Source organism: Macaca mulatta, chromosome 2, assembly GCF_049350105.2.
Source record: "Macaca mulatta isolate MMU2019108-1 chromosome 2, T2T-MMU8v2.0, whole genome shotgun sequence".
Lineage (NCBI taxonomy): Eukaryota > Metazoa > Chordata > Mammalia > Primates > Cercopithecidae > Macaca > Macaca mulatta.
In genome coordinates this window covers 24,476,595-24,495,780 of record NC_133407.1, presented here as the reverse complement: position 1 = coordinate 24,495,780, position 19,186 = coordinate 24,476,595, and the positions used below count along the sequence as shown (strand labels likewise).

Genomic DNA, 19,186 nt, shown 5'->3' with positions numbered 1-19,186 from the left:
TTATTCAAATGTATAAAACCTTGTTTTCTATTCATTAGTGACACTGATGAGCAAGAATTTTATTTATATTTAATGTTAATAATTTATCCTGTCTTTCATATTTCCCTATTCCTGATCTCTCTTAGATCGATCTGGAATAGAAAACGTCAACTCTGTGGAGGCTTTGCAGGAAACTCTCATTCGTGCACTAAGGACCTTAATAATGAAAAACCATCCAAATGAGGCCTCTATTTTTACAAAACTGCTTCTAAAGTTGCCAGATCTTCGATCTTTAAACAACATGCACTCTGAGGAGCTCTTGGCCTTTAAAGTTCACCCTTAAGGCCTTTGTTTATTTAAACATGAACTGATGGTAACTGTACATTTTGTGCTAAAATGCTTATTTATATGTGTATACCATATGTGGAGATAGAAAAGACCTTTAAGACAATAAAAGATTGTAGGCTATCTCTGTAATCATGCAATAGCTGTTTGGATTGAGAACTCTTCAGCCATGATTAGACGTTGACCGCATCTCCCTGACAGACCAATCAGCTGTGTCGCACTTAAACTGGAGAAGTTACACTGAAGTATAATCACACTGAATGTTAGACTTTTTCATCTGCCAAAACCAAAAACCATTTTGATCTCCCTGTGGTATAAATATGACGCACAATCACAAGTGTATGAGGACTTAGGAATTAATCCTTTGTGGTAGGAGTTCTGTTGAATGATGGAAATCTTATTACTACCACAAGACTATTTGATCTGGTAATTGGAGACTTTGGGATTTAGGAGATCTCCATGTCTGTATTTTACTCTACCACTGTTAAAGTGTGTGGTCCTGAGTAGTTTACTTGCTTGTGGAAAATGAGAATTGATAGTGTCCCCAATGCCCCACCTCACAGAGTTACTAAAAAATGTCTGTAAAGCATATTTACCTCTTGGGAGATAGGCACTATGTAAATAAGGTAAAATTTTTTGTTATTATAATTATTCATAACAACATTCTTTTCTTCTTTCTAAGCCTTTCTGGGAAATCATTTCACAGTCCACACCAACCATATTATTCAGGGTTCCTGCATATGTGTGGGGTATCCTACTGATACACACATACTCGAAGTTTATGGGTATAACAAAGACATAGTACATGTACATAATATGTATGTGAATATAGTTAAACATAAATATGTTTCTTCACAATATTTTAAACTGTGAAGAACTTTATCATACAGTAAACTTAAAACAAGAGGTGTCAAAAGACCCAAATTAGGTGCATTTTACCTGTTGATGATGGCATAACCATTGCTTTAAAATGTTTAGACAGTAGAACATTGAATTTATGCTCTATTTTTGTTTATTTAAGCAACACTTAATGTAAAAGTGCAACAGGCAATTGAGTCCAAATTTCCACGACAAAAAAAACCCATGTATTTTATTAGAGTTCATCTTTGGCAAAATCTTTGGTTCAGGGTACTAGTTGTTTAAAAGTTGATTCATATTCTTATCTTGTGCTGAAAAAGGTTGCATTGCTGCCCCTTATACACATGCTGCAGCTTGATGTTAAAGAATTTTTATTCTTTCAGAAGAACTATTTAATGTTTAAAGAAACTGTTTAATATGATGGCGTGTGTGTGTGCGCGCGTATGTATGTTCTGAGTCCACTTCTTTTTTCCTAAATAACACTACAGGGATTTTGTCATATTAGATTTAACTTATAATTTGAAAAATCATCTAGTGTGTGACCTACAGGCTTAGAAATGGTATAGTCAAAAACATTTTATCCACATTTCTAATAGTGGACTTGATTAAATAGATAAGATCAGCATCTGTTTATGGTAGTAGGAGAAATAGCCAAAGTTGAGGATTTTATGTATGTTTTTCTGTTTCCCTGGAAAACAGCAATTAATTGGATTTTTTAGTAAAGAATGCCTTCTATATAATGTTTGGATTATATAAAATTGTAAAAACGATAAGAGCCTGCTTTACTGTACTAAGCCTGTTACTTTCCTGACGTGTGAGCAGAATGCCTTATTTTGTAATCTTGTTTAACTTGTTGCTACTGGGACTTGATTTACTGTGGCACTAGTTAAGTAAGTTAAAAAAAAGTTAAACCCTCTCATTATTAAAGAGGAAAGGCAATGGTGATGTCTGTAATACAATATAAACCATAATTGTGATTTACCTTAAGTAGGTATAACTCTTATGGGATATACAGTATAGTTTTTGTGAATCTTTACATGATAGCATTATCTTTTTATAATTTTTTTTTCCTAAGATAAACAAATGCATAGTTTTCTTCTATGGGGGATAGAAACAGCTTTTTGAAGTAATATTGAAAACCTCAAAGATCATGTTGATTCTTAATTTTTGCCTTTTGCATAAGCCTCTTTATAACATGTATCTTTAAAACAATTAAGTCTTTAGGAATGTGTAACCAGAACTATGTTAGTATTGCTTATAAAACTTTAGTTAGGTTCAATATATACATATATACATCTCTATATAGGTATATAGATTTGCATTTTGTCTTGTAAAATTTTATTTGAATAAATTCCTCCTGTAGGTAATGGGAAACAAAATTAATAGTTCATATGTCACTCATAGCTTTTCTATATTTGAAAGTAGCCCAATATGAAACTTCTGATTCTAAAATTAAACCAGCAACCTATTACAAGCACATTCTTTGATTGAGTCATTGGTTATAAACGTACTAAATGCAGAGAAGACAGCCAATTTAGGAAACTTCCGAGTTGGTGGGACACTGTTGATTAATAATGTACTGTATGAATTAAGTGATGCTTTAACTTTGATTTTACATTTTAAAGTTAAAATGTGGGCATTATGTCAGCAAACTTAAGGGCATTATGTCAGCAAGCTAAAACATTTTTTTTCTTGTGCTTTTAATGTATCTCTTTACATGATCTGAGAGAGGATTCAAGTTGATAGAAATAGCTGAGGGGAAAAGGGGAAACATCTTGGGATGAAGCTTGTTCTTATGGTGATGGTTTAATTACAGATTTAAAAATTAGAAGGAAATTTCAGTGGATTAAGTGTATAGCTTTCATATCTACATTTCAAAAAATTACCATTGTAAACTTGATAAGAGATGATTTATTTTATGTAAACATCTTTGCAAAGCAAGGTGTAGCAGCTCAGCTAGATTTATTACTGTGCACGAAAGTAAATACCTATCTCAATTACTCTTTTTCTTTTCCAATATAAAGTTTGCTGAATGTACAAGAAGAGTTTATCACTTAGGATATAGAATTTTTTTAGGGGTTGGGGGGAGGGGATCTGTCAGGAAACTATTACCTATAAAAAAAGATTGACTTGATTCGATCCAAAAGATAAAACTTGAAGCTATTCTGGAACTAACATGGAAAAATGAAATGGCTATTTAAAAAATGATAGAAATACATTGTTGATGGGATATGAGTTAAGTTTATTTTCTACAAACTGTAATTGATGAGGACATGGATAATATCTTCATGTTTCTGAGAAGTAATCTGTATGTGGGGGGAGGGGATAATAAATATTTCTAACCAACTGTGGTGTTTGGTGTCTAATCTACCTTGCCATTTTTGTAAAACTATAATTTAACTCACTACAATTATCTTTCCCCTGAGCATGTCAGGATCTTTTATGTAAATCTCTGATTCAGCTTGGGGAAATGTGTGTGTGTATATATATGTGTATACACATATACATATATGTATATATATGTATGTGTATATACACGCACAAAGGGCTTAAAAAAAGATTTTAGGGTTTAGAGATTCCGGCAAGGACTGTTGCTATTTTCTATAATGCCAACTGAGTAACAGTTCGTTGTGTGTAATAAGGTAGTCTTTCTAGGAAGGAGATGTGAGAGAGGAATGGGGTACTTGATAGAACCAGAAATCACCCTTGGCCATGAATGGGGTAGGGTGCCTCAGCAAGACTACTAACCTCTTTTTCCTTTCCTGTCTGTTCCCATGTTGGCAAAATTAAGATACTATTTAAATCTGCATTGTCTGCAGTAATATTGTTAGGCAATCTTGGGAGTGTTGCTTTTCTGGCTGGAAACCTGTGGCTGGTGGCACCTTTGCCTGAGATTTGCTCGGGCCCACTGGGCTTGTTTCACCCACTTGGCCTGGCAGGCTGTACTCAGCTAACGCTACTGGCCCGGATCCCACGCCTCCAAGGGAGACTGAGTCAGGCATGGAGCATCAAGGCGTGTGTGAGCCAGTGTGGCGTCCAGCTACTGTGCAGACAAGTCAGCTGCTGCCACGCGGTGGACATCTCCAGGTGCCAGCTCTCTGCGAGGCTGCAGCTGGACCAGGCACACCATAAGCAGCTTTCCCAGCTGGCACCGGGGAATGCAGTGGTGGCCGGAAGGCTGAAGATGCCAGGAACCACAGGGCCCCAAAGAGGGAATCACAGCCTTGGCTTGGGGAGCTCCCAGGTGTGAGATCCCTGAAGGGCTGGCTGCAGCTTTTCTGTCCTTGGCCCACAGCGTGGTGAGCAAGGGGCATGTTTCAACCCTGTTTGTGTTACATCTTTTAGCTTTGCCATTCAGTGGGTCCCAAGTTCTTGTCTTGCAACCAGGAAGGATGAGGGTACACAGACAAGTGGAGGGTAAGATGAAGAGGAGCTTTGTTGAGTGATAGAATAACTCGGGACCTGCAGTGGGCAGCTCCTTTCTGTAGCCAGGGTATCCCAATGAGTGTTTAGGCCTAGCAGAGAGGAGACCCTGGAGTGGGAAGCACCTTGCTGTGGGCAGGTGGTTGTCCCACTCTGGAGCTGTCAGCAGAGGGAAGGTCCTAGAGTGGGTGGCTCCTCTCTGCTGGCAGGTCGTCCTGTCGTCTCTGCAGCTCTCAGCAGAGAAGGTAGTTCTTCTCTACAGCTGGCCATCCCTTGGTCTTCCCATCCTCTCAGCAGAGAGGAGGCCCTGGAGTGGGTAGATCCTCTCTGCAGCTGGTCATCCCTACCTCTTCCCCAGCTCTGACAGCCTAGGGATTTTATGGGCCTCAGAGAGGAGGAAGTGCACGCTGATTGGTCCATGGGCAGCCATGGGCGGACCTGGAAAAGGCACCACAAGTTTCCACTCGGGTCCACAGGGCTGGCGGCTCAGTCCTCAGCCTTCAGGCCCTGAAGGTGGGGCCTCACTGGGGACCCGCCTCCTTCCGCCCAGGAACCCGTCTGCCTCTTGCTGCTGTTCATGACCCCAGGGTTTGGCCCCAACTTTGCTCCAAAGTCAGAGTGGGTGCCAATAGCAGGGGGAAGCCAGGCAGTGGGAACAGGGACTTGTGAGCCTGTGAGGGCAGGGGCAGTGGGGGGCCTTCTTCATGCCCCCAAGAGTGCAGGGTGCTTGAACCCCAGAGGAGGACGCTTCAGTGAGCCGAGATTGCACCACCACACTCCGGCTTGTGCAACTGAGGGAGACTCCGTCTCAAAAAACAACAGCAAAAACAATGCAGGGATGTTTGGGCGGCTGCAAATGCACCCAGATGGGTGGGCCTCCCACCGGCTTTATGGAGCATGCAGCTCTGGAGGCACCTCCTTGCTGCAGCTGGTGTGATGCAGCCATGGGCTGTCTGGAGCAGCTTCTGCCATAAATATCCACTATGTTGGCCAGGCGCGGTGGCTAGCGCCTGTAATCCCAGCACTTTGGGAGGCCGAGGCTGGTGGATCATGAGGTCAGGAGTCTGAGACCAGCCTGGCCAAGATGGTGAAACCCTGTCTCTACTAAAAATACGACAATTAGCCAGGCGTGGTGGCGCACGCCTGTAATCCCAACTACTTGGGAGGCCGAGGCAGGAGAATCGCTTGAACCCGGGAGGCGGAGGTTGGGGTGAGCCGAGATCGTGCCGTTGAACTCCAGCCTGGGCGACAAGAGCGAAACTCCGTCTTAAAAAAAAAAAAAAAAATCCGCTGTTTCTGTGGATATTAATTGATGTTAGGTGGGAAAAATGGGCTACTTGATCAAGTAAGTTTGGAAATGCTGGGTTAAACAAGATTACTGCGGTGTCTCTATGTCAGTCCTGTTCTGCAGTGAGGCAGTGAGCATTGTGAAGGAAGGGTTTAATGGGATGCCATTTTCATCCAACTTTCTTCCTTAAATAACCCCTTTGCCATTTTTTTTTCTGTGCTGAGCACTTGTTGGGACTCTTAGGAAAGAGCTTTTAGGAGAAAAAACCTTGCTAACCTTATACCCACTTTAGGTGTTGGTCAGGATGTTTATCGAATTCAGTGGATTATTGCACAAATTTGGATTTTATTTTGTCCTCTTCTTTGTGCAGTTTAATAAGCAAGCTCCAAGTAAATGTGTGGTTGATGGAAAACAAAATGGATTAAATTCCTTCTGAAATTGAGGAATGCTGTCTGTGAATGCAGGAATAAAGATAATCACTTCACAGATCTGGTTTTAGTTTTACACTAGATTGGGCCTGTGTTAAAATTTGTTATGTTTGATTTTTTTATTCTCTGTCTATGTAAAAGCTTAGAAACAGCTGTGGCATGTGTTTTAGTAGCCACATCAGTGTTGCTCTTCACTGTGTAAGAGTTGGATGCTGTGGGGTGATTTTTGACACCAGAGTACAAAATCCACTTACAACAACACTGAATGCAGTGCGTAGAGGAGCCCTAAAGAGAGGTCTTGGAGGAAGCCCAGAATTTCTCCATTTGCTTTAATATGGGGCACATTCTCCAGAATGTAAACATGCTCTCAATGCTCAAAGTTAGCATTTCCCATACTTTTTTTTTTTTTGAGACGGAGTCTTGCTCTGTCGCCGAGACTGGAGTGCAGTGGCCGGATCTCGGCTCACTGCAAGCTCCGCCTCCCGGGTTTACGCCATTCTCCTGCCTCAGCCTCCCGAGTAGCTGGGACTACAGGCACCCGCCACCTCGCCCGGCTATTTTTTTGTATTTTTTACTAGAGACGGGGTTTCACCGGGTTAGCCAGGATGGTCTCGATCTCCTGACCTCGTGATCCGCCCGTCTCGGCCTCCCAAAGTGCTGGGATTACAGGCTTGAGCCACCGCGCCCGGCAGCATTTCCCATACTTTTTAATGCAAGTTGCTGACGGGTCGGATCAGTGTTTTTAAAATGACTCAAAAACAAAATCCACAGGTGAGTATAGTGTTCCTAAAATTTTTCCCCCTATTTTTTCTACTGGAGCCTACAGAGTCAAATACGATCTTCTAAAAGTCTCTGAAGTCAGTTCTGTATTTTTTTATTTTCTATTGTCTCATATTGCTCTCAACACCTTAACTTCAGCAGTTTTCCCCCTATTATTTTGTTGCTTTGCTTATAAATACTTATCTGTTTTCTCCCCCTGCAATAGCTGTTTAATTTCCTGTTCAAGTTCTGCAGTTAAATGCAGTTAGGGTCGTTTCCAAAGTGGAGAGCACCTACCTACTTTCATTCTCTTGATCAACTTTTTGTTCCCTACTATGGCTGCTGTTTTCCTAAGCTGTTTTATCTGATCAGATTTTCAGTGCATGGACTAATGGTTTAGTCACTTATTATTACTATTGTTATTTTTTGAGACAGAGTCTTGCTGTGTCGCTCAGGCTAGAGTACAGTGGCTCAATCTCAGCTCACTGAAACCTCTACCTCCCGAGTTCAAGTGATTCTCCTGCCTCAGCCTCCTGAGTAGTTGGGATTACAGGCACACACCACTGCACCCAGCTAATTTTTGTATTTTTAGTAGAGACAGGGTTTCACCATGTTGGCCAGGCTGGTCTTGAACTTCCGACGTCAAGTGGGAGGCCTACCTCAGCCTCCCAAAGTGCTGGGATTACAGGCATGAGCCACTACGCCTGGCCTAGTCACTTATTAATTGCACACATTTATTGAATATCTATGTGTCAGGATTAAAAAAAAATTCCAATGCAAAATGAGGTTCCATGAAAAGCTGGCCAACTAATTCAGATAGTGTTAGGGGAGTTCTATGCATGTGGAGCACAATGGCTCCCAATCCCAGCATTTTGAAGGATAATTGCCAGGCACTGCTGTTGTAGACCTTATATGCTGGAGCTGGTTGTGAAGGCTCCTGAGGTCTGATTCTTGTTTCCAGGAATTCAGGGAGCCAGTTATAGGTTCAACCATTATTACCAATTAAATGAAGCTTTCTATGAAATGAATTGTATTTTTAAAAGACAATGCTCAAAATTTACTTCCAAAGTATTTGACTGTTATTTACAGTTTTGAGGTTAAATACCTTAGTTGTTTATCTGCATGGTGGAAATACTTTATAATGTTACGCTCCTGGACATCTCTTTCTTGCTAGTGAGGGCAACTTGGTAGCTCGGAATTGGCTAGGGTGGGATTATTTATACCACGGAAATCTGCAAATACCATGAAAATCAGGGTTTGTGTTATTACTTTGTTGATTATCTAGACTTGAGAAACTGATGGGGAAAATGTTAATAATACAAATTAAACTTAAAAGTGTGTCATGTCTCTAGCGGTTAACATTGTGGATAGCACAGAAAATTGAAGAAATATTCTAGTGTTTGAAAATTCAGCAAAGAAGTCACACACATTAAGTCAAATTCTGACATCGTTTTTATTGTGTTTTTGTTTCATTAGTTAATATACATTCAAATATCAGTCTACATTCATGCCAGAACTGTGCCTGTTGGTCAGATGCAATTTAGGCAGAAATCAAGTACATTGCTTTCTGTGAGAATTAATTAGTTATATGGAATTTACAATAAAGAGTATTGTACATTTTATAAATTGTGCTCTGTATGCCTTTTCAGTAAAGTTAAATAAATACACACATTTTTCCTCCCCAGAGAGCTGGTTGTTAAACATTTACCACTGTAGCACTATTTTCATACATTAATTCATTTGATCTTAACCCCAAGAGGCAATTCTGTTTTCTAGATACAGAAACTAAGGCTCAGAGAGTTTTAAGAACTTACTCAAGGTTACACAGTTACTAAATAAGGGCTGGGCTGCAAACTCAGGCATTTGAGCTCCAGAGCCTGCTCTTAACTGTATTCATAACTGGGCTTGGAGTCTCCTCCTTGGCAGAGTGGGTTTTGGTAAGTTTGCTTTGATCTGTACATATGTGGAGCTAATACTCATTTATGGGATTGTTTGGGAGTAAGAAAAGGGGAAGCTTTGGATCCTAGTCAAAGATTCAATACATAAGAGGAATTTAATGTTATCTTCCACCAGCCCCAATACATTTTCTCTCATGTAAAAAGGATAAAATACTTACAGTGGATGTAAGACTGAGGGAAATGTATTCAAAGACCCTCTGCGGTGAAGCCTGATACATATACTAAGTAATTGCTTTTTCATCATAGATTAGAATAGCCTGCCCTAAAACTTTGTATAAAGGAATCATTGTGGAATGTACTTGCTATGGCTTGACTTTCTCCAGTAAAATTCACGTAGAAATTTAATTGCCATTGTAATAGTACTAAGAGCTGGGGCCTTTAAGAGGTGATTAGTGCCAGGTGTATGAACTCACGGCCATAATCCCGGCACTTTGGGAGGCTGAGGTGGGTGGATCACCTGAGGTCAGAAGTTCAAGACCAGCCTGACCAACATGGAGAAACCCCATCTCTACTAAAAATGCAAAATTAGCCAGGTGCGGTGGCACATGCCTGTAATCCCAGCTACTCGGGAGGCTGAGGCAGGAGAATCGCTTGAGCCCAGGAGGCGGAGGTTTCGGTGAGCAGAGAGGCAGCAAGAGCGAAACTCCATCTCACACACACACACAAAAAAGAAGAGGTGATTAGGCCTGGCGTGGTGGCTCATGCCTATAATCCCAGCACTTTGGGAGGCCGAGGTGGGCGGATCACCTGAGGTCAGGAGTTTGAGACCACCCTGGCCAACATGGTGAAACACTGTCTCTACTAAAAATACAAAAATTAGTGAGGCGTGGTGGTGCGTGCCTGTAATCCCGGCTACTGGGGAGGCTGAGGCAGGAGAATCACTTGAACTCAGGAAGCAGAGGTTGCAGTGAGCTGAGATCATGCCGCTGCACTTCAGCCTGGGCGATAGAGTGAGACTCCGTCTCAAAAAAAATAAAACTAAATAAAATTTAAAAAATGGGTGATTAGGCCATGAAGGCTCTGCCTCTTTGAATGGATTATAGCGGGATTGGGTTCCTGTGAAGGGTGAGTTTGGCCTGATTTCCTCTCTCTGTTTCACGTGCTTGCTCACCCTTCTGTTATGATGCAGCAAGAAGGCCCTTACCAGATATGGCCCCTTAATCTAGGACTTTCTAGTCTCCAGAACATAAGCTCAGTAAACTTCTTTATAAATTACCCAGTTTGCACTATTTTGTTATAGCAGCAGGAGCTGGACTAACAGTTCTCTTCTGTGTCAGGCTTCTTCACCCAGCATAATGTTTTTGAGGTTCATTCATGTCATTCATGTATTGGCAGTTTGTTCCTTGTCATTGCAAGTCATGTTCCATTGTACAGATGTATCATGGTTTATCCATACTCCTATTGAATGGACATCTGGATTGTTTCCAGTTTCGTTATTATGTATAAAGCTGTTATGAACACTCCTTTGTATTTGCAATTGCACTGTTTTGTGAAACCCTGGTATAGAATCTGTGCTAAGTTCTAAGAGTTCAGGAAGCAGTATATAATGGAAAGCATGAGAAACAAAAATAAATCATGAAGAGAATGAATACTTTCTGTCTTCAGTCTTACTGAAGGAGCAGTATATCAATTAGAAGGTGCTTTAGCTTTGTCTAAAAGGGAGTTCAGGCAGAGCATGGTGTCTCATCCCTGTAATCCCAGCTGTTTGGGAGGCCAAGGTGGGAGGATTGCTTGAGGCCAGGAGTTCAAGACCAGCCTGTGCAACATAGTGAGCCCTTGTCTCTATTAAAAGATTTCAGAATTAGCTGGGTTTGGTGGTTTGAGGCTGTACAATGAGCTGTGCACTCACTGTAACCGCTGCACTCCGGCCTGGGCCACACAGCAAGACCCTATCTTTAAAAAAATAAAAATTAAAAAACATGGAGTTCCTTCATAAGGATGCTTATTAATTTTTTTCCTGCACAAGACTTCTAGAAGCAGGACAATTTCAGGCTGGTTCAGTGGCTTCACAAATGCCATAAAAAACACAGGCACCTTCCTTACACCCATTAGGATGCCTACTATCAGGAAGAAACAAAACACACACACACACATGCACACAACAGAAAATAAGTGCTGGTGAGGATGTGGAGAAGTTGGAAGCACTGTGCACTGTTGGGGATGTAAGTCAGTGCAGCCACTATGGAGAACAGTACGGCAGTTCCTCAAAAAATTAAAAATAGAACCACCATATGATTCAGCAATTCCACTTCTGGGTATATACCCAAACGAATTGAAAGCAGGGTCTCGAAGAGATATTTGTGCTCACGTTTATAGCAGCATTATTCATAATAGCCGAAATGTGGGAAAAACCCAGATTTCCATAGAAGGATGAATGAATAAACAAAATGTGATGTTATTGAGCCTCAAAAAGGAAGGAAATTCTGACACATCCTACAACATGGATGCACCTTGAAGACATTATGCTTAATGAAATAAGCCAGTCACAAATACTGTAAGATTCTACTTATGTGAAGTACTTTGAGTAGTCAAATTCATAGAAACAGAAAGTAGAAGAATAGGGTTTGGGAGGAGGGGGAAAGGGGAATTATTTCAGAATTTCAGTTCTGCAAGATGAAAAGAATTCTAAACTAAGAGTGGAACTGGAATGTCCCTGAAACAAAAAAATGATAAATGCTTGAGGTGATGGTAACCCAATTACCCTGATTTGATCATTTACATTTACATTATATGCCTGCATCAAAATATCACATGTACCCCATAAATACATATAACTATTATGCACCCATAATAATTTTTAAGAATTCTTGAAATGGGTTGTACAACAAAGTGATTGTATTTAACACTATTGAAGTGTACACTTAAAAATGGTTAGGATGGGCCGGGTGCAGTGGCTCACGCCTGTAATCCCAGCACTTTGGGAGACCGAGGCAGGCAGATCACGAGGTCAGGAGATCGAGACCATCCGAGCTAACATGGTGAAACACCATCTCTACTAAAAAATACAAAAAATTAGCTGAGCGTAGTGGCGGGCACCTGTAGTCCCAGCTACTTGGGAGGCTGAGGCAGGAGCATGGCATGAACCCGAGAGGTGGAGCTTGCAGTGAGCCGAGATTGTGCCCTGCACTCCAGCCTGGGCGACAGAGCGAGACTCAGTCTCAAAAAAAAAAAAAAAAAGGTTAAGATGGTAAATGTTATGTTACGTACATTTTACCACAATTAATTAAAAGAAAAAAAGGAACCTAGGAGTTCTGATCCTTCTTTGTCATCCTGTGCCTGTTTCTAATGTTTTCTCTCATGGTTGCAAGATGGCTGCCACAGTTCAGGCATCACAGCAGAGGTACCATGTCCAGATAAGAAGGACAAAGACCTTCCTCTTGTCTATTAGGGGGGAATCTTTTCCAGAAGGCCCTCGCAGGCTTCACTCGTCAGTTCCTGTTGGCCAGACTGGGTCTGCTTCAAGGGAGCCTGGGAAAGCAAGTATCTAACATTTTTCAGCCTCTGTAGAGAGCAGCGGGCTCTTCCAGAAGGAAGCGGTTGGGGAAAGGCTATCGCGTAGGCCTCTTATATGGTTTGGCTCTTGTGTCCCCAGACAGATCTTGTGTCGAATTGTAATTCCCAATGTTGGGGTAGGGACCTGATGGGAGGCGACTGGATTATGGGGGTGGATTTTCCCCTGGCTGTTCTTGTGAGAGTGAGTTCTCATAAGATCTGGTTGTTTAGAATTGCCTCTGCCTTCACTCTCTCTGTCCTGGTCCTCCATGGTGAGATGTGCTTGCTTCTCCTTTGTCTTCTGCCATGATTGTGTAAGTTTCCTGAGGCCTTCCAGCCATATTTCCTGTATAGATAGCCTGCAGAATTGTGAGTCAATTAAACCTCCTTTCACCATAAATTGTCTCGTCTCAAGTAGTTCTTTTTTTGTGACCGAGCTTCACTCTGTCGCCCAGTCTGGAGTGCAGTGGTGTGGTCTCGGCTCACTGCAACCTCTGCCCCCTTGGTTCAAGCAATTCTCCTGCCTCAGCCTCCCAAGTAGCTGGGATTACAGGCGCCTGCCACCATGCCTGGCTAATTTTTGTATTTTTAGTAGAGATGGGGTTTTACCATGTTGGTCAGGCTGGTCTCAAACACCTGACCTCAGGTGATCGGCCCGCCTTGGCCTCCCAAAGTGCTGGGATTACAGGTATGAGCCACCACACCTGGGCAGGTCTTTTTGTTTTTAATTTGTTTTTTCTTCTTTCTTCCTTTCTTTCTTAATCTTTCTTCCTTTCTTTCTTAACCTCCCTCCCTCCCTCCTTCCCTTCCTCCCTCCTTCCCTCCTTCCCTCCTTTCCTCCTTCCCTCCTTCCTTCCTTTCTTCCTTCCTATCTTCCTTTGAGACATGGCCTCACTTTCTCACACATGCTGGAGTGCAGTGACTTGATCTTGGCTTACTGCAGCCTCGACCTCCTGGGTTGAAGCGATTCTCCTACCTCAGTAGCCCAAGTAGCTGGGACTACAGACACACACCATCATGCTCGGCTAATTTTTTTGTAATTTTTGTAGAGATGGGGTTTCACCATGTTGCCCAGGTTGGTCTCGAATTCCTGAGCTCAAGTGATCCACCCACCTTGGTCTCCCAAAATGCTAGGATTACAGGCATGAGCCACTGTGCTTGGCCTCAGGTAGTTCTTTTTTTTTTTTTTTTTTTTTGAGACAGGGTCTCGCTCTGTCACCCGGGCTAGAGCGCAATGGTGCTATCTCCACTCACTGCAGCCTTTGCGTCCCGGGTTCAAGCGATTCTCATGCCCAAGCCTCCCGAGTAGCTGGGACTACGAGTGTGCACTACCATGCCCAGCTAACTTTTATATTTTTAGTAGAGACGGGGTTTCTCCATGTTGCCTAGACTGGTCTCGAATTTCTGAGCTCAAGTGATCCGCCCGCCTTGGCCTCCCAAAGTGCTAGAATTACAGGCGTGAGCCACCACACCCAGCCTCAGGTAGTTCTTTATAGCAGTGTGACCGCGGACAAATACGGACACCAAGAGTCATTCATATCTTCTACATCCAATAGTAAGGAAGAAAGGGTCCTTCTTTGTGAGCTCTGTACTGACGACCACCCTCAGCGGTGACCAGAACGACATCCTGGTTGATAGAAATGCAGGGCCAGATACATGAAGGGTCAGAGCAAAAATGTAGATGAAGGTCCTCACTCTGCCTTTGTCCTTTTTCCACTCCTGCCATTGTCCCCTAGCAGGAAGGACCTCTCCAGTGGTGTGCTGGGGCCAGTTCTTACCAGCTCATGAAAGCCAGTGTTTCAGGAATTTTGTGAGCCAGTTGATTTCACATTAGTAGCTTGAGATTGGCCATGGTGGGAGTAGTTATTGATTTTGTGAAAATCAGTAAATGCTACAGATAGGGCTCCTTCCACCCCAAGTACCCGCCTGCAGCTAAGCCTCTCACATATAACGGTGGACATCCCAGCTCCTAGGTCCAAGCTGTCTACCTTATCTTTCACACAGTCACCTCTTGAGCCACCGCTTTGGGCCTAGGTCTGCGCACATGGGCAGTGAGGTCTGCCTGCAGGAGGACCAAGGAAATAGTCTCAGGCAGGCCCTGGAAGGCCCAGGTCCCCTCTGGGCAGGGAATTGAGTTAACTGGAGCTTGGTATAGAAGGGGTTCTGGGCTCTGGACAGGTGTGTCTTCTTGGCTTAGGGCAGGGGCACAGTCCGAGGAGGGCCAGAGTTGGGCCTTCTGTGGCCCCAGTAGCCTGAGGTGCAGGGAGGAGAAAAGAGGGAGATTACTTATGTCCCCTCTCCCCAACCCTGTGCCTCTGCCTGGATAGGAGAAAAAACCTCCACCCTCATCCACCTGCCTCATTTCCCCATGAAAGGAGAATTGCTGGTCTAATATTTCAGAACCCAGGACACTTATTCATGGGCCATGTTTTAGTAGTGGACAAGCTTACTGTGCCTTAAAGCTTAGGGTCTCTGTCAGATACAGCTTTGGTGATTGCGTTCTCCTGCGGGGCAAGCACACCTGGGCAGCGTACCTCCTGTGACTGTACCTGGGTGTGAAACTCAGGTTGGAATCGTGTCCACTTTAGATTCAGGGAGGAGAGAGCATGACGCCTTGACTTGAGTTGGCTAGGATTAGATACAGCTTATATCTTGAATACCTCCTAGTACAGTGGTTCTCAAAGGCTAGTCCTCCAACCATCATCATCACTACCTAGAATGCAGATTCTGGGGTCACGCTACAGACCACCTGGATCAGAGGCTGGGGGGTAGGGCCCAGCAGTCTGTGTTTTAACAAGTTTTCCAGGTGATTCTGTTCCAGCTAAAAGATTGAGAACCACTGCTCTGGAAGAATATAGCTTGGTGCCGGGCACAGTAGCTCATGCCTATAATCCCAGCACTTTGGGAGGCTGAGGTGGGAGGATCACTTGGGGCCAGGAGTTCGAGACCAGTCTGGCCAACATAGCAAAACCCCATCTATACTACAAATACAAAAAATTAGCCAGGCATGGTGGTGCATGCCTGTAATCCCAGTTACTTGGGAGACTGAGGCACAAGAATTACTTGAACTTGGGAGGCGGAGGTTCCAGTGAGCCGAGATCACACCACTGTACTCCAGCCTGGGTGACTCAGAGAGACTCTGTCTGAAAAAAAAAAAGAAGAAGAATCGGCCAGGCACGGTGGCGCATGCCTGTAATCCCAACACTTTGGGAGGCCAAGGTGGGGGGATCACCTGAGGTCAGGAGTTCGAGACCAGCCTGGCCAAAATGGTAAAACCCCATCTCTACTAAAAATACACACAAAAAAATTAGCTGGGTGTGATGACGGGTGCCTGTAATCACAGCTACTCGGGAGGCTGAGGCAGGAGAACTGCTTGAACCTGGGAGGTGGAGGTTACAGTGAGCCGAGATTGTGCCACTGCACTCCAGCCTGGGCAACAAGAGTGAAATTCTGTCTCAAAAAAAAAAAAAAAAATATATATATATATATATGTGTGTGTGTGTGTGTGTGTGTGTGTATATATATATATACATATATATATATATATATATATATAGAGAGAGAGAGAGAGAGAGAGAGAGAGAGCTTGGTTTATTCATGTGCTGGGGCTGCTGTAACAAAGGACCATGGACTCGGTGGCTTAAACAACAGAAGTTAATTTCTTGACAGTTCTGGAGGCTGGAAGTCTGAGATCAATGTGTGGGCCCGGCTGGTTCCATCTGAGGGCTGTGAGGGAAGGAGCTGCTCCAGGCCTCTCTCCTTGGCTTGTGGAGGGGCATCTTCTCCCTGTGTCTTCACATTTTCTTCCCTCTAGGGACACCAGTGGGATTGTATTGGGCCCACCTTAATTCCCTCATTTTAATGACCTCTTTAAAGACTCTATCTCCAAATAAGTTTATGTTCTGAGGTACTGGGTGTTAGAATTTCAACATATGGATTTTGGGGAGGCACAATTCAGCTCGTAACACTTGGGAAACCTGGTCATATAAAGATTTCTGTTTTTCTCTCCATTCCCCATTTGTGAGCTTCTAGAGGACTTTCTTGTTTTTCTAGTGTCTCACAAATTGCCTAACAGTCTTTCCATAAATGTTATTTAAATTGACTGACTATGGATGGATGCTGATCGATGTTTAATAAGGTTATAATCTTAAAATGTTTTTGTGTGTGCAAAGTACACTGCTCTAAACTTCATATGGTCCCAGGCCTTTTACAAGCAAGTCTGATGGCCACTGATTGGATGAGGTCCTGTGGTAGGAATCTACCTCACGTTGCTATCGATTTCTGAGTTGCCGAATCCTCCTCACCGCTTTTGTGCAGTGTGCATGTAGAGTGGGAGAATTCTTCTGGGGCCACCAAAGAGGCTTGACATCTCAACACCCTCAGAAACTTGTTTCTTCTTTTGTGTCTAAGAGCTTTTCAAAAGCAAAAGAATAAAAGAAATAGCCCTGCTTCTTTCAAACAGAGTAAAAGATTCTAGGTGTTTGTATTTTTTTTTTTTTTTTTTTTTTTTTGAGACGGAGTCTCGCTCTGCCGCCCAGGCTGGAGTGCAGTGGCCGGATCTCAGCTCACTGCAAACTCCGCCTCCCGGGTTCATGCCATTCTCCTGCCTCAGCCTCTCGAGTAGCTGGGACTACAGGCGCCCGCCACCGCGCCCGGCTAGTTTTTTGTATTTTTTAGTAGAGACGGGGTTTCACCATGTTAGCCAGGATGGTCTCGATCTCCTGACCTCGTGATCCGCCCGTCTCGGCCTCCCAAAGTGCTGGGATTACAGGCTTGAGCCACCGCGCCCGGCCACTGTTTGTATTTTTAAGCACTCAAAGCGAGACTGTAATAAGCAGATAATTGTCATTGAGAGGTATCACACTTTATTTGCTAGGGATTTTCTATTGTTGCTTTTCCACTTAATAGACAGTGGAATTACAAGTTGCTATGGAAACCTATCCGTTGCCAATGCTGCCTGGGCCTTAAAGACACAGAAGCCACATTTTGTTTTATTCCATAGAGCTGACATTGTTATAAAACAGAGCAGAGCAAAGTGAATGGTGAATTAGACCAGACATCCTGCTTTCCCCTGTTTCCTCTTCCCTCCCCTCTGTAGTTTCTGTGTTTACCAGGCCCCTGAATTAGCCCAGTGTTAGAAATTGTATAACTTGGTTTCTGGAGTTCTTTCAAGAAAACAACTGCGTATCTATCTCCTGTGCGGTTTTGTGACTTTTGTTGCTGACACGCTGTGGGAGTTAAGAAACTTTGGGGATGCTTGGCACATACACAGTTAATCAATTCCCGCTCAAATCCGAGGTTTGACAAATAATACACTTCTCTCGTTTCTGTGACCACACTTCTTTCATTCAGGTGGGACATCAAAAGAAGACCTCAAAGTAACAGAAGACTGAATCTCGAGACATTTCCAATGGAGGGGAAGCCAGAAGGGCCTGGCAGATCTGGGATCCATCCTAGGCTATGCCAAGAAAATGAATTAGCAGCTCAGCTTGAGAAAACACCGGAAATTCTGGCAACTGCCCTAAATGGATTTTCTCACTCCTTTGAGCTTTGCCCACAGCCACTGAACGCATTATGTTACAAAGCTAATTATATAAGATTTAAGAGCCAAGGGAAGGCTGATTCATTTGATAAGCTAATTTCAGAGCATAACTTGAGCCTGGATGCATGCGTTGCTTAACAACAGGAATACTTGCTGAAAATGTGTCATTAGGCGATTTCATCCTGTAAACATCATAGAGTGTATTTACCCAAACCCAGATGGGATAACCTACTACACACCTATGCTGTATGGTATAGTCTATTGCCTCTAGGCTGCAAACCTGCATAACATGTTACTGTACCAAATACAGTAGGCAGTTCTGACACAGTGGTAAGTATTTGTGTGTCTAAACATAACTAAATATAGAAAAGGTACAGTAAAAATATGGCATAATCTAATGGGACCACTGTCATATATGTGGCTTTTCAGTGATTGAAACATCATTATGTGGTGCATGACTGTACTTCTTGGAGGCATGAGAAGTTAAAGAATAAAACAAAATGTACCCTTAGCTATAGACATTGCAATTACCCTAAGTTTGCTGTCTATGAAAGTTTAGGTTTTACTGGGATATTTCTATTTGCAGTCTCACTTAATTTTTCAGACTTTAGACCATTGTTTAGTGCTGATTTTTATGGCTACTTTATGGGAGCAAGGACTTTCTTTTTTGGAGTAAGAAATGCTTTATTTTATTCAGAAGGTGGGATCAACTAATGAAACCTTGTTATCCACTCTGGCTTTGGGGTGATTTTGGCTTTACCCTGTGACTTCTTTGAGAACTCAGGACAATTCTAGAACTTCTTGGGTAACCGTGTTTATAAAATGGATGGTAACATGGCTGGGCACAGTGGTTCACACTTGTAATTTCAGCACTTAGGGAGGCCGAGGCAGGAGGATCACTAGGAGATCAAGACCAGCCTGGGCAATATAGCAAGAGCGCCCCACCCCCCCACCCCTGCCACAATCTCTACAAAAAATTAAACAAACTAGTTGGGCATGGTGGTGTGCACCTGCAGTCCTAGCTACTCTGGAGGCTGAGATGGGGGGATTGTTTGAATCCAGGAGTTCGAGGCTGCAGTGACCTATGATCACATAACAGCACTCCAGCCTAGGG

The 19,186-nt window shown here is 43.1% G+C and overlaps 1 protein-coding gene across 4 annotated transcripts in view; it reads left to right on the top strand.

The window, feature by feature from the left end:
* Positions 1 to 18,643, top strand: part of NR1D2 (nuclear receptor subfamily 1 group D member 2) — a 51,780-nt gene extending 33,137 nt beyond the window's left edge. For 3 of the 4 annotated variants that reach the window (XM_077991368.1, XM_015132280.3, XM_077991370.1), the window contains one exon: positions 126 to 3,528. In XM_077991368.1, the coding sequence (XP_077847494.1) occupies positions 126 to 322 (197 nt within the window). In that variant the 3' untranslated portion in view covers positions 323 to 3,528. Of the gene's footprint in view, positions 1 to 125; positions 3,529 to 17,882 lie in introns of those variants that run through there. The other variant, XM_077991367.1, reaches the window with a different exon arrangement.
* The last annotated feature ends 543 nt before the right edge of the window (positions 18,644 to 19,186 follow it).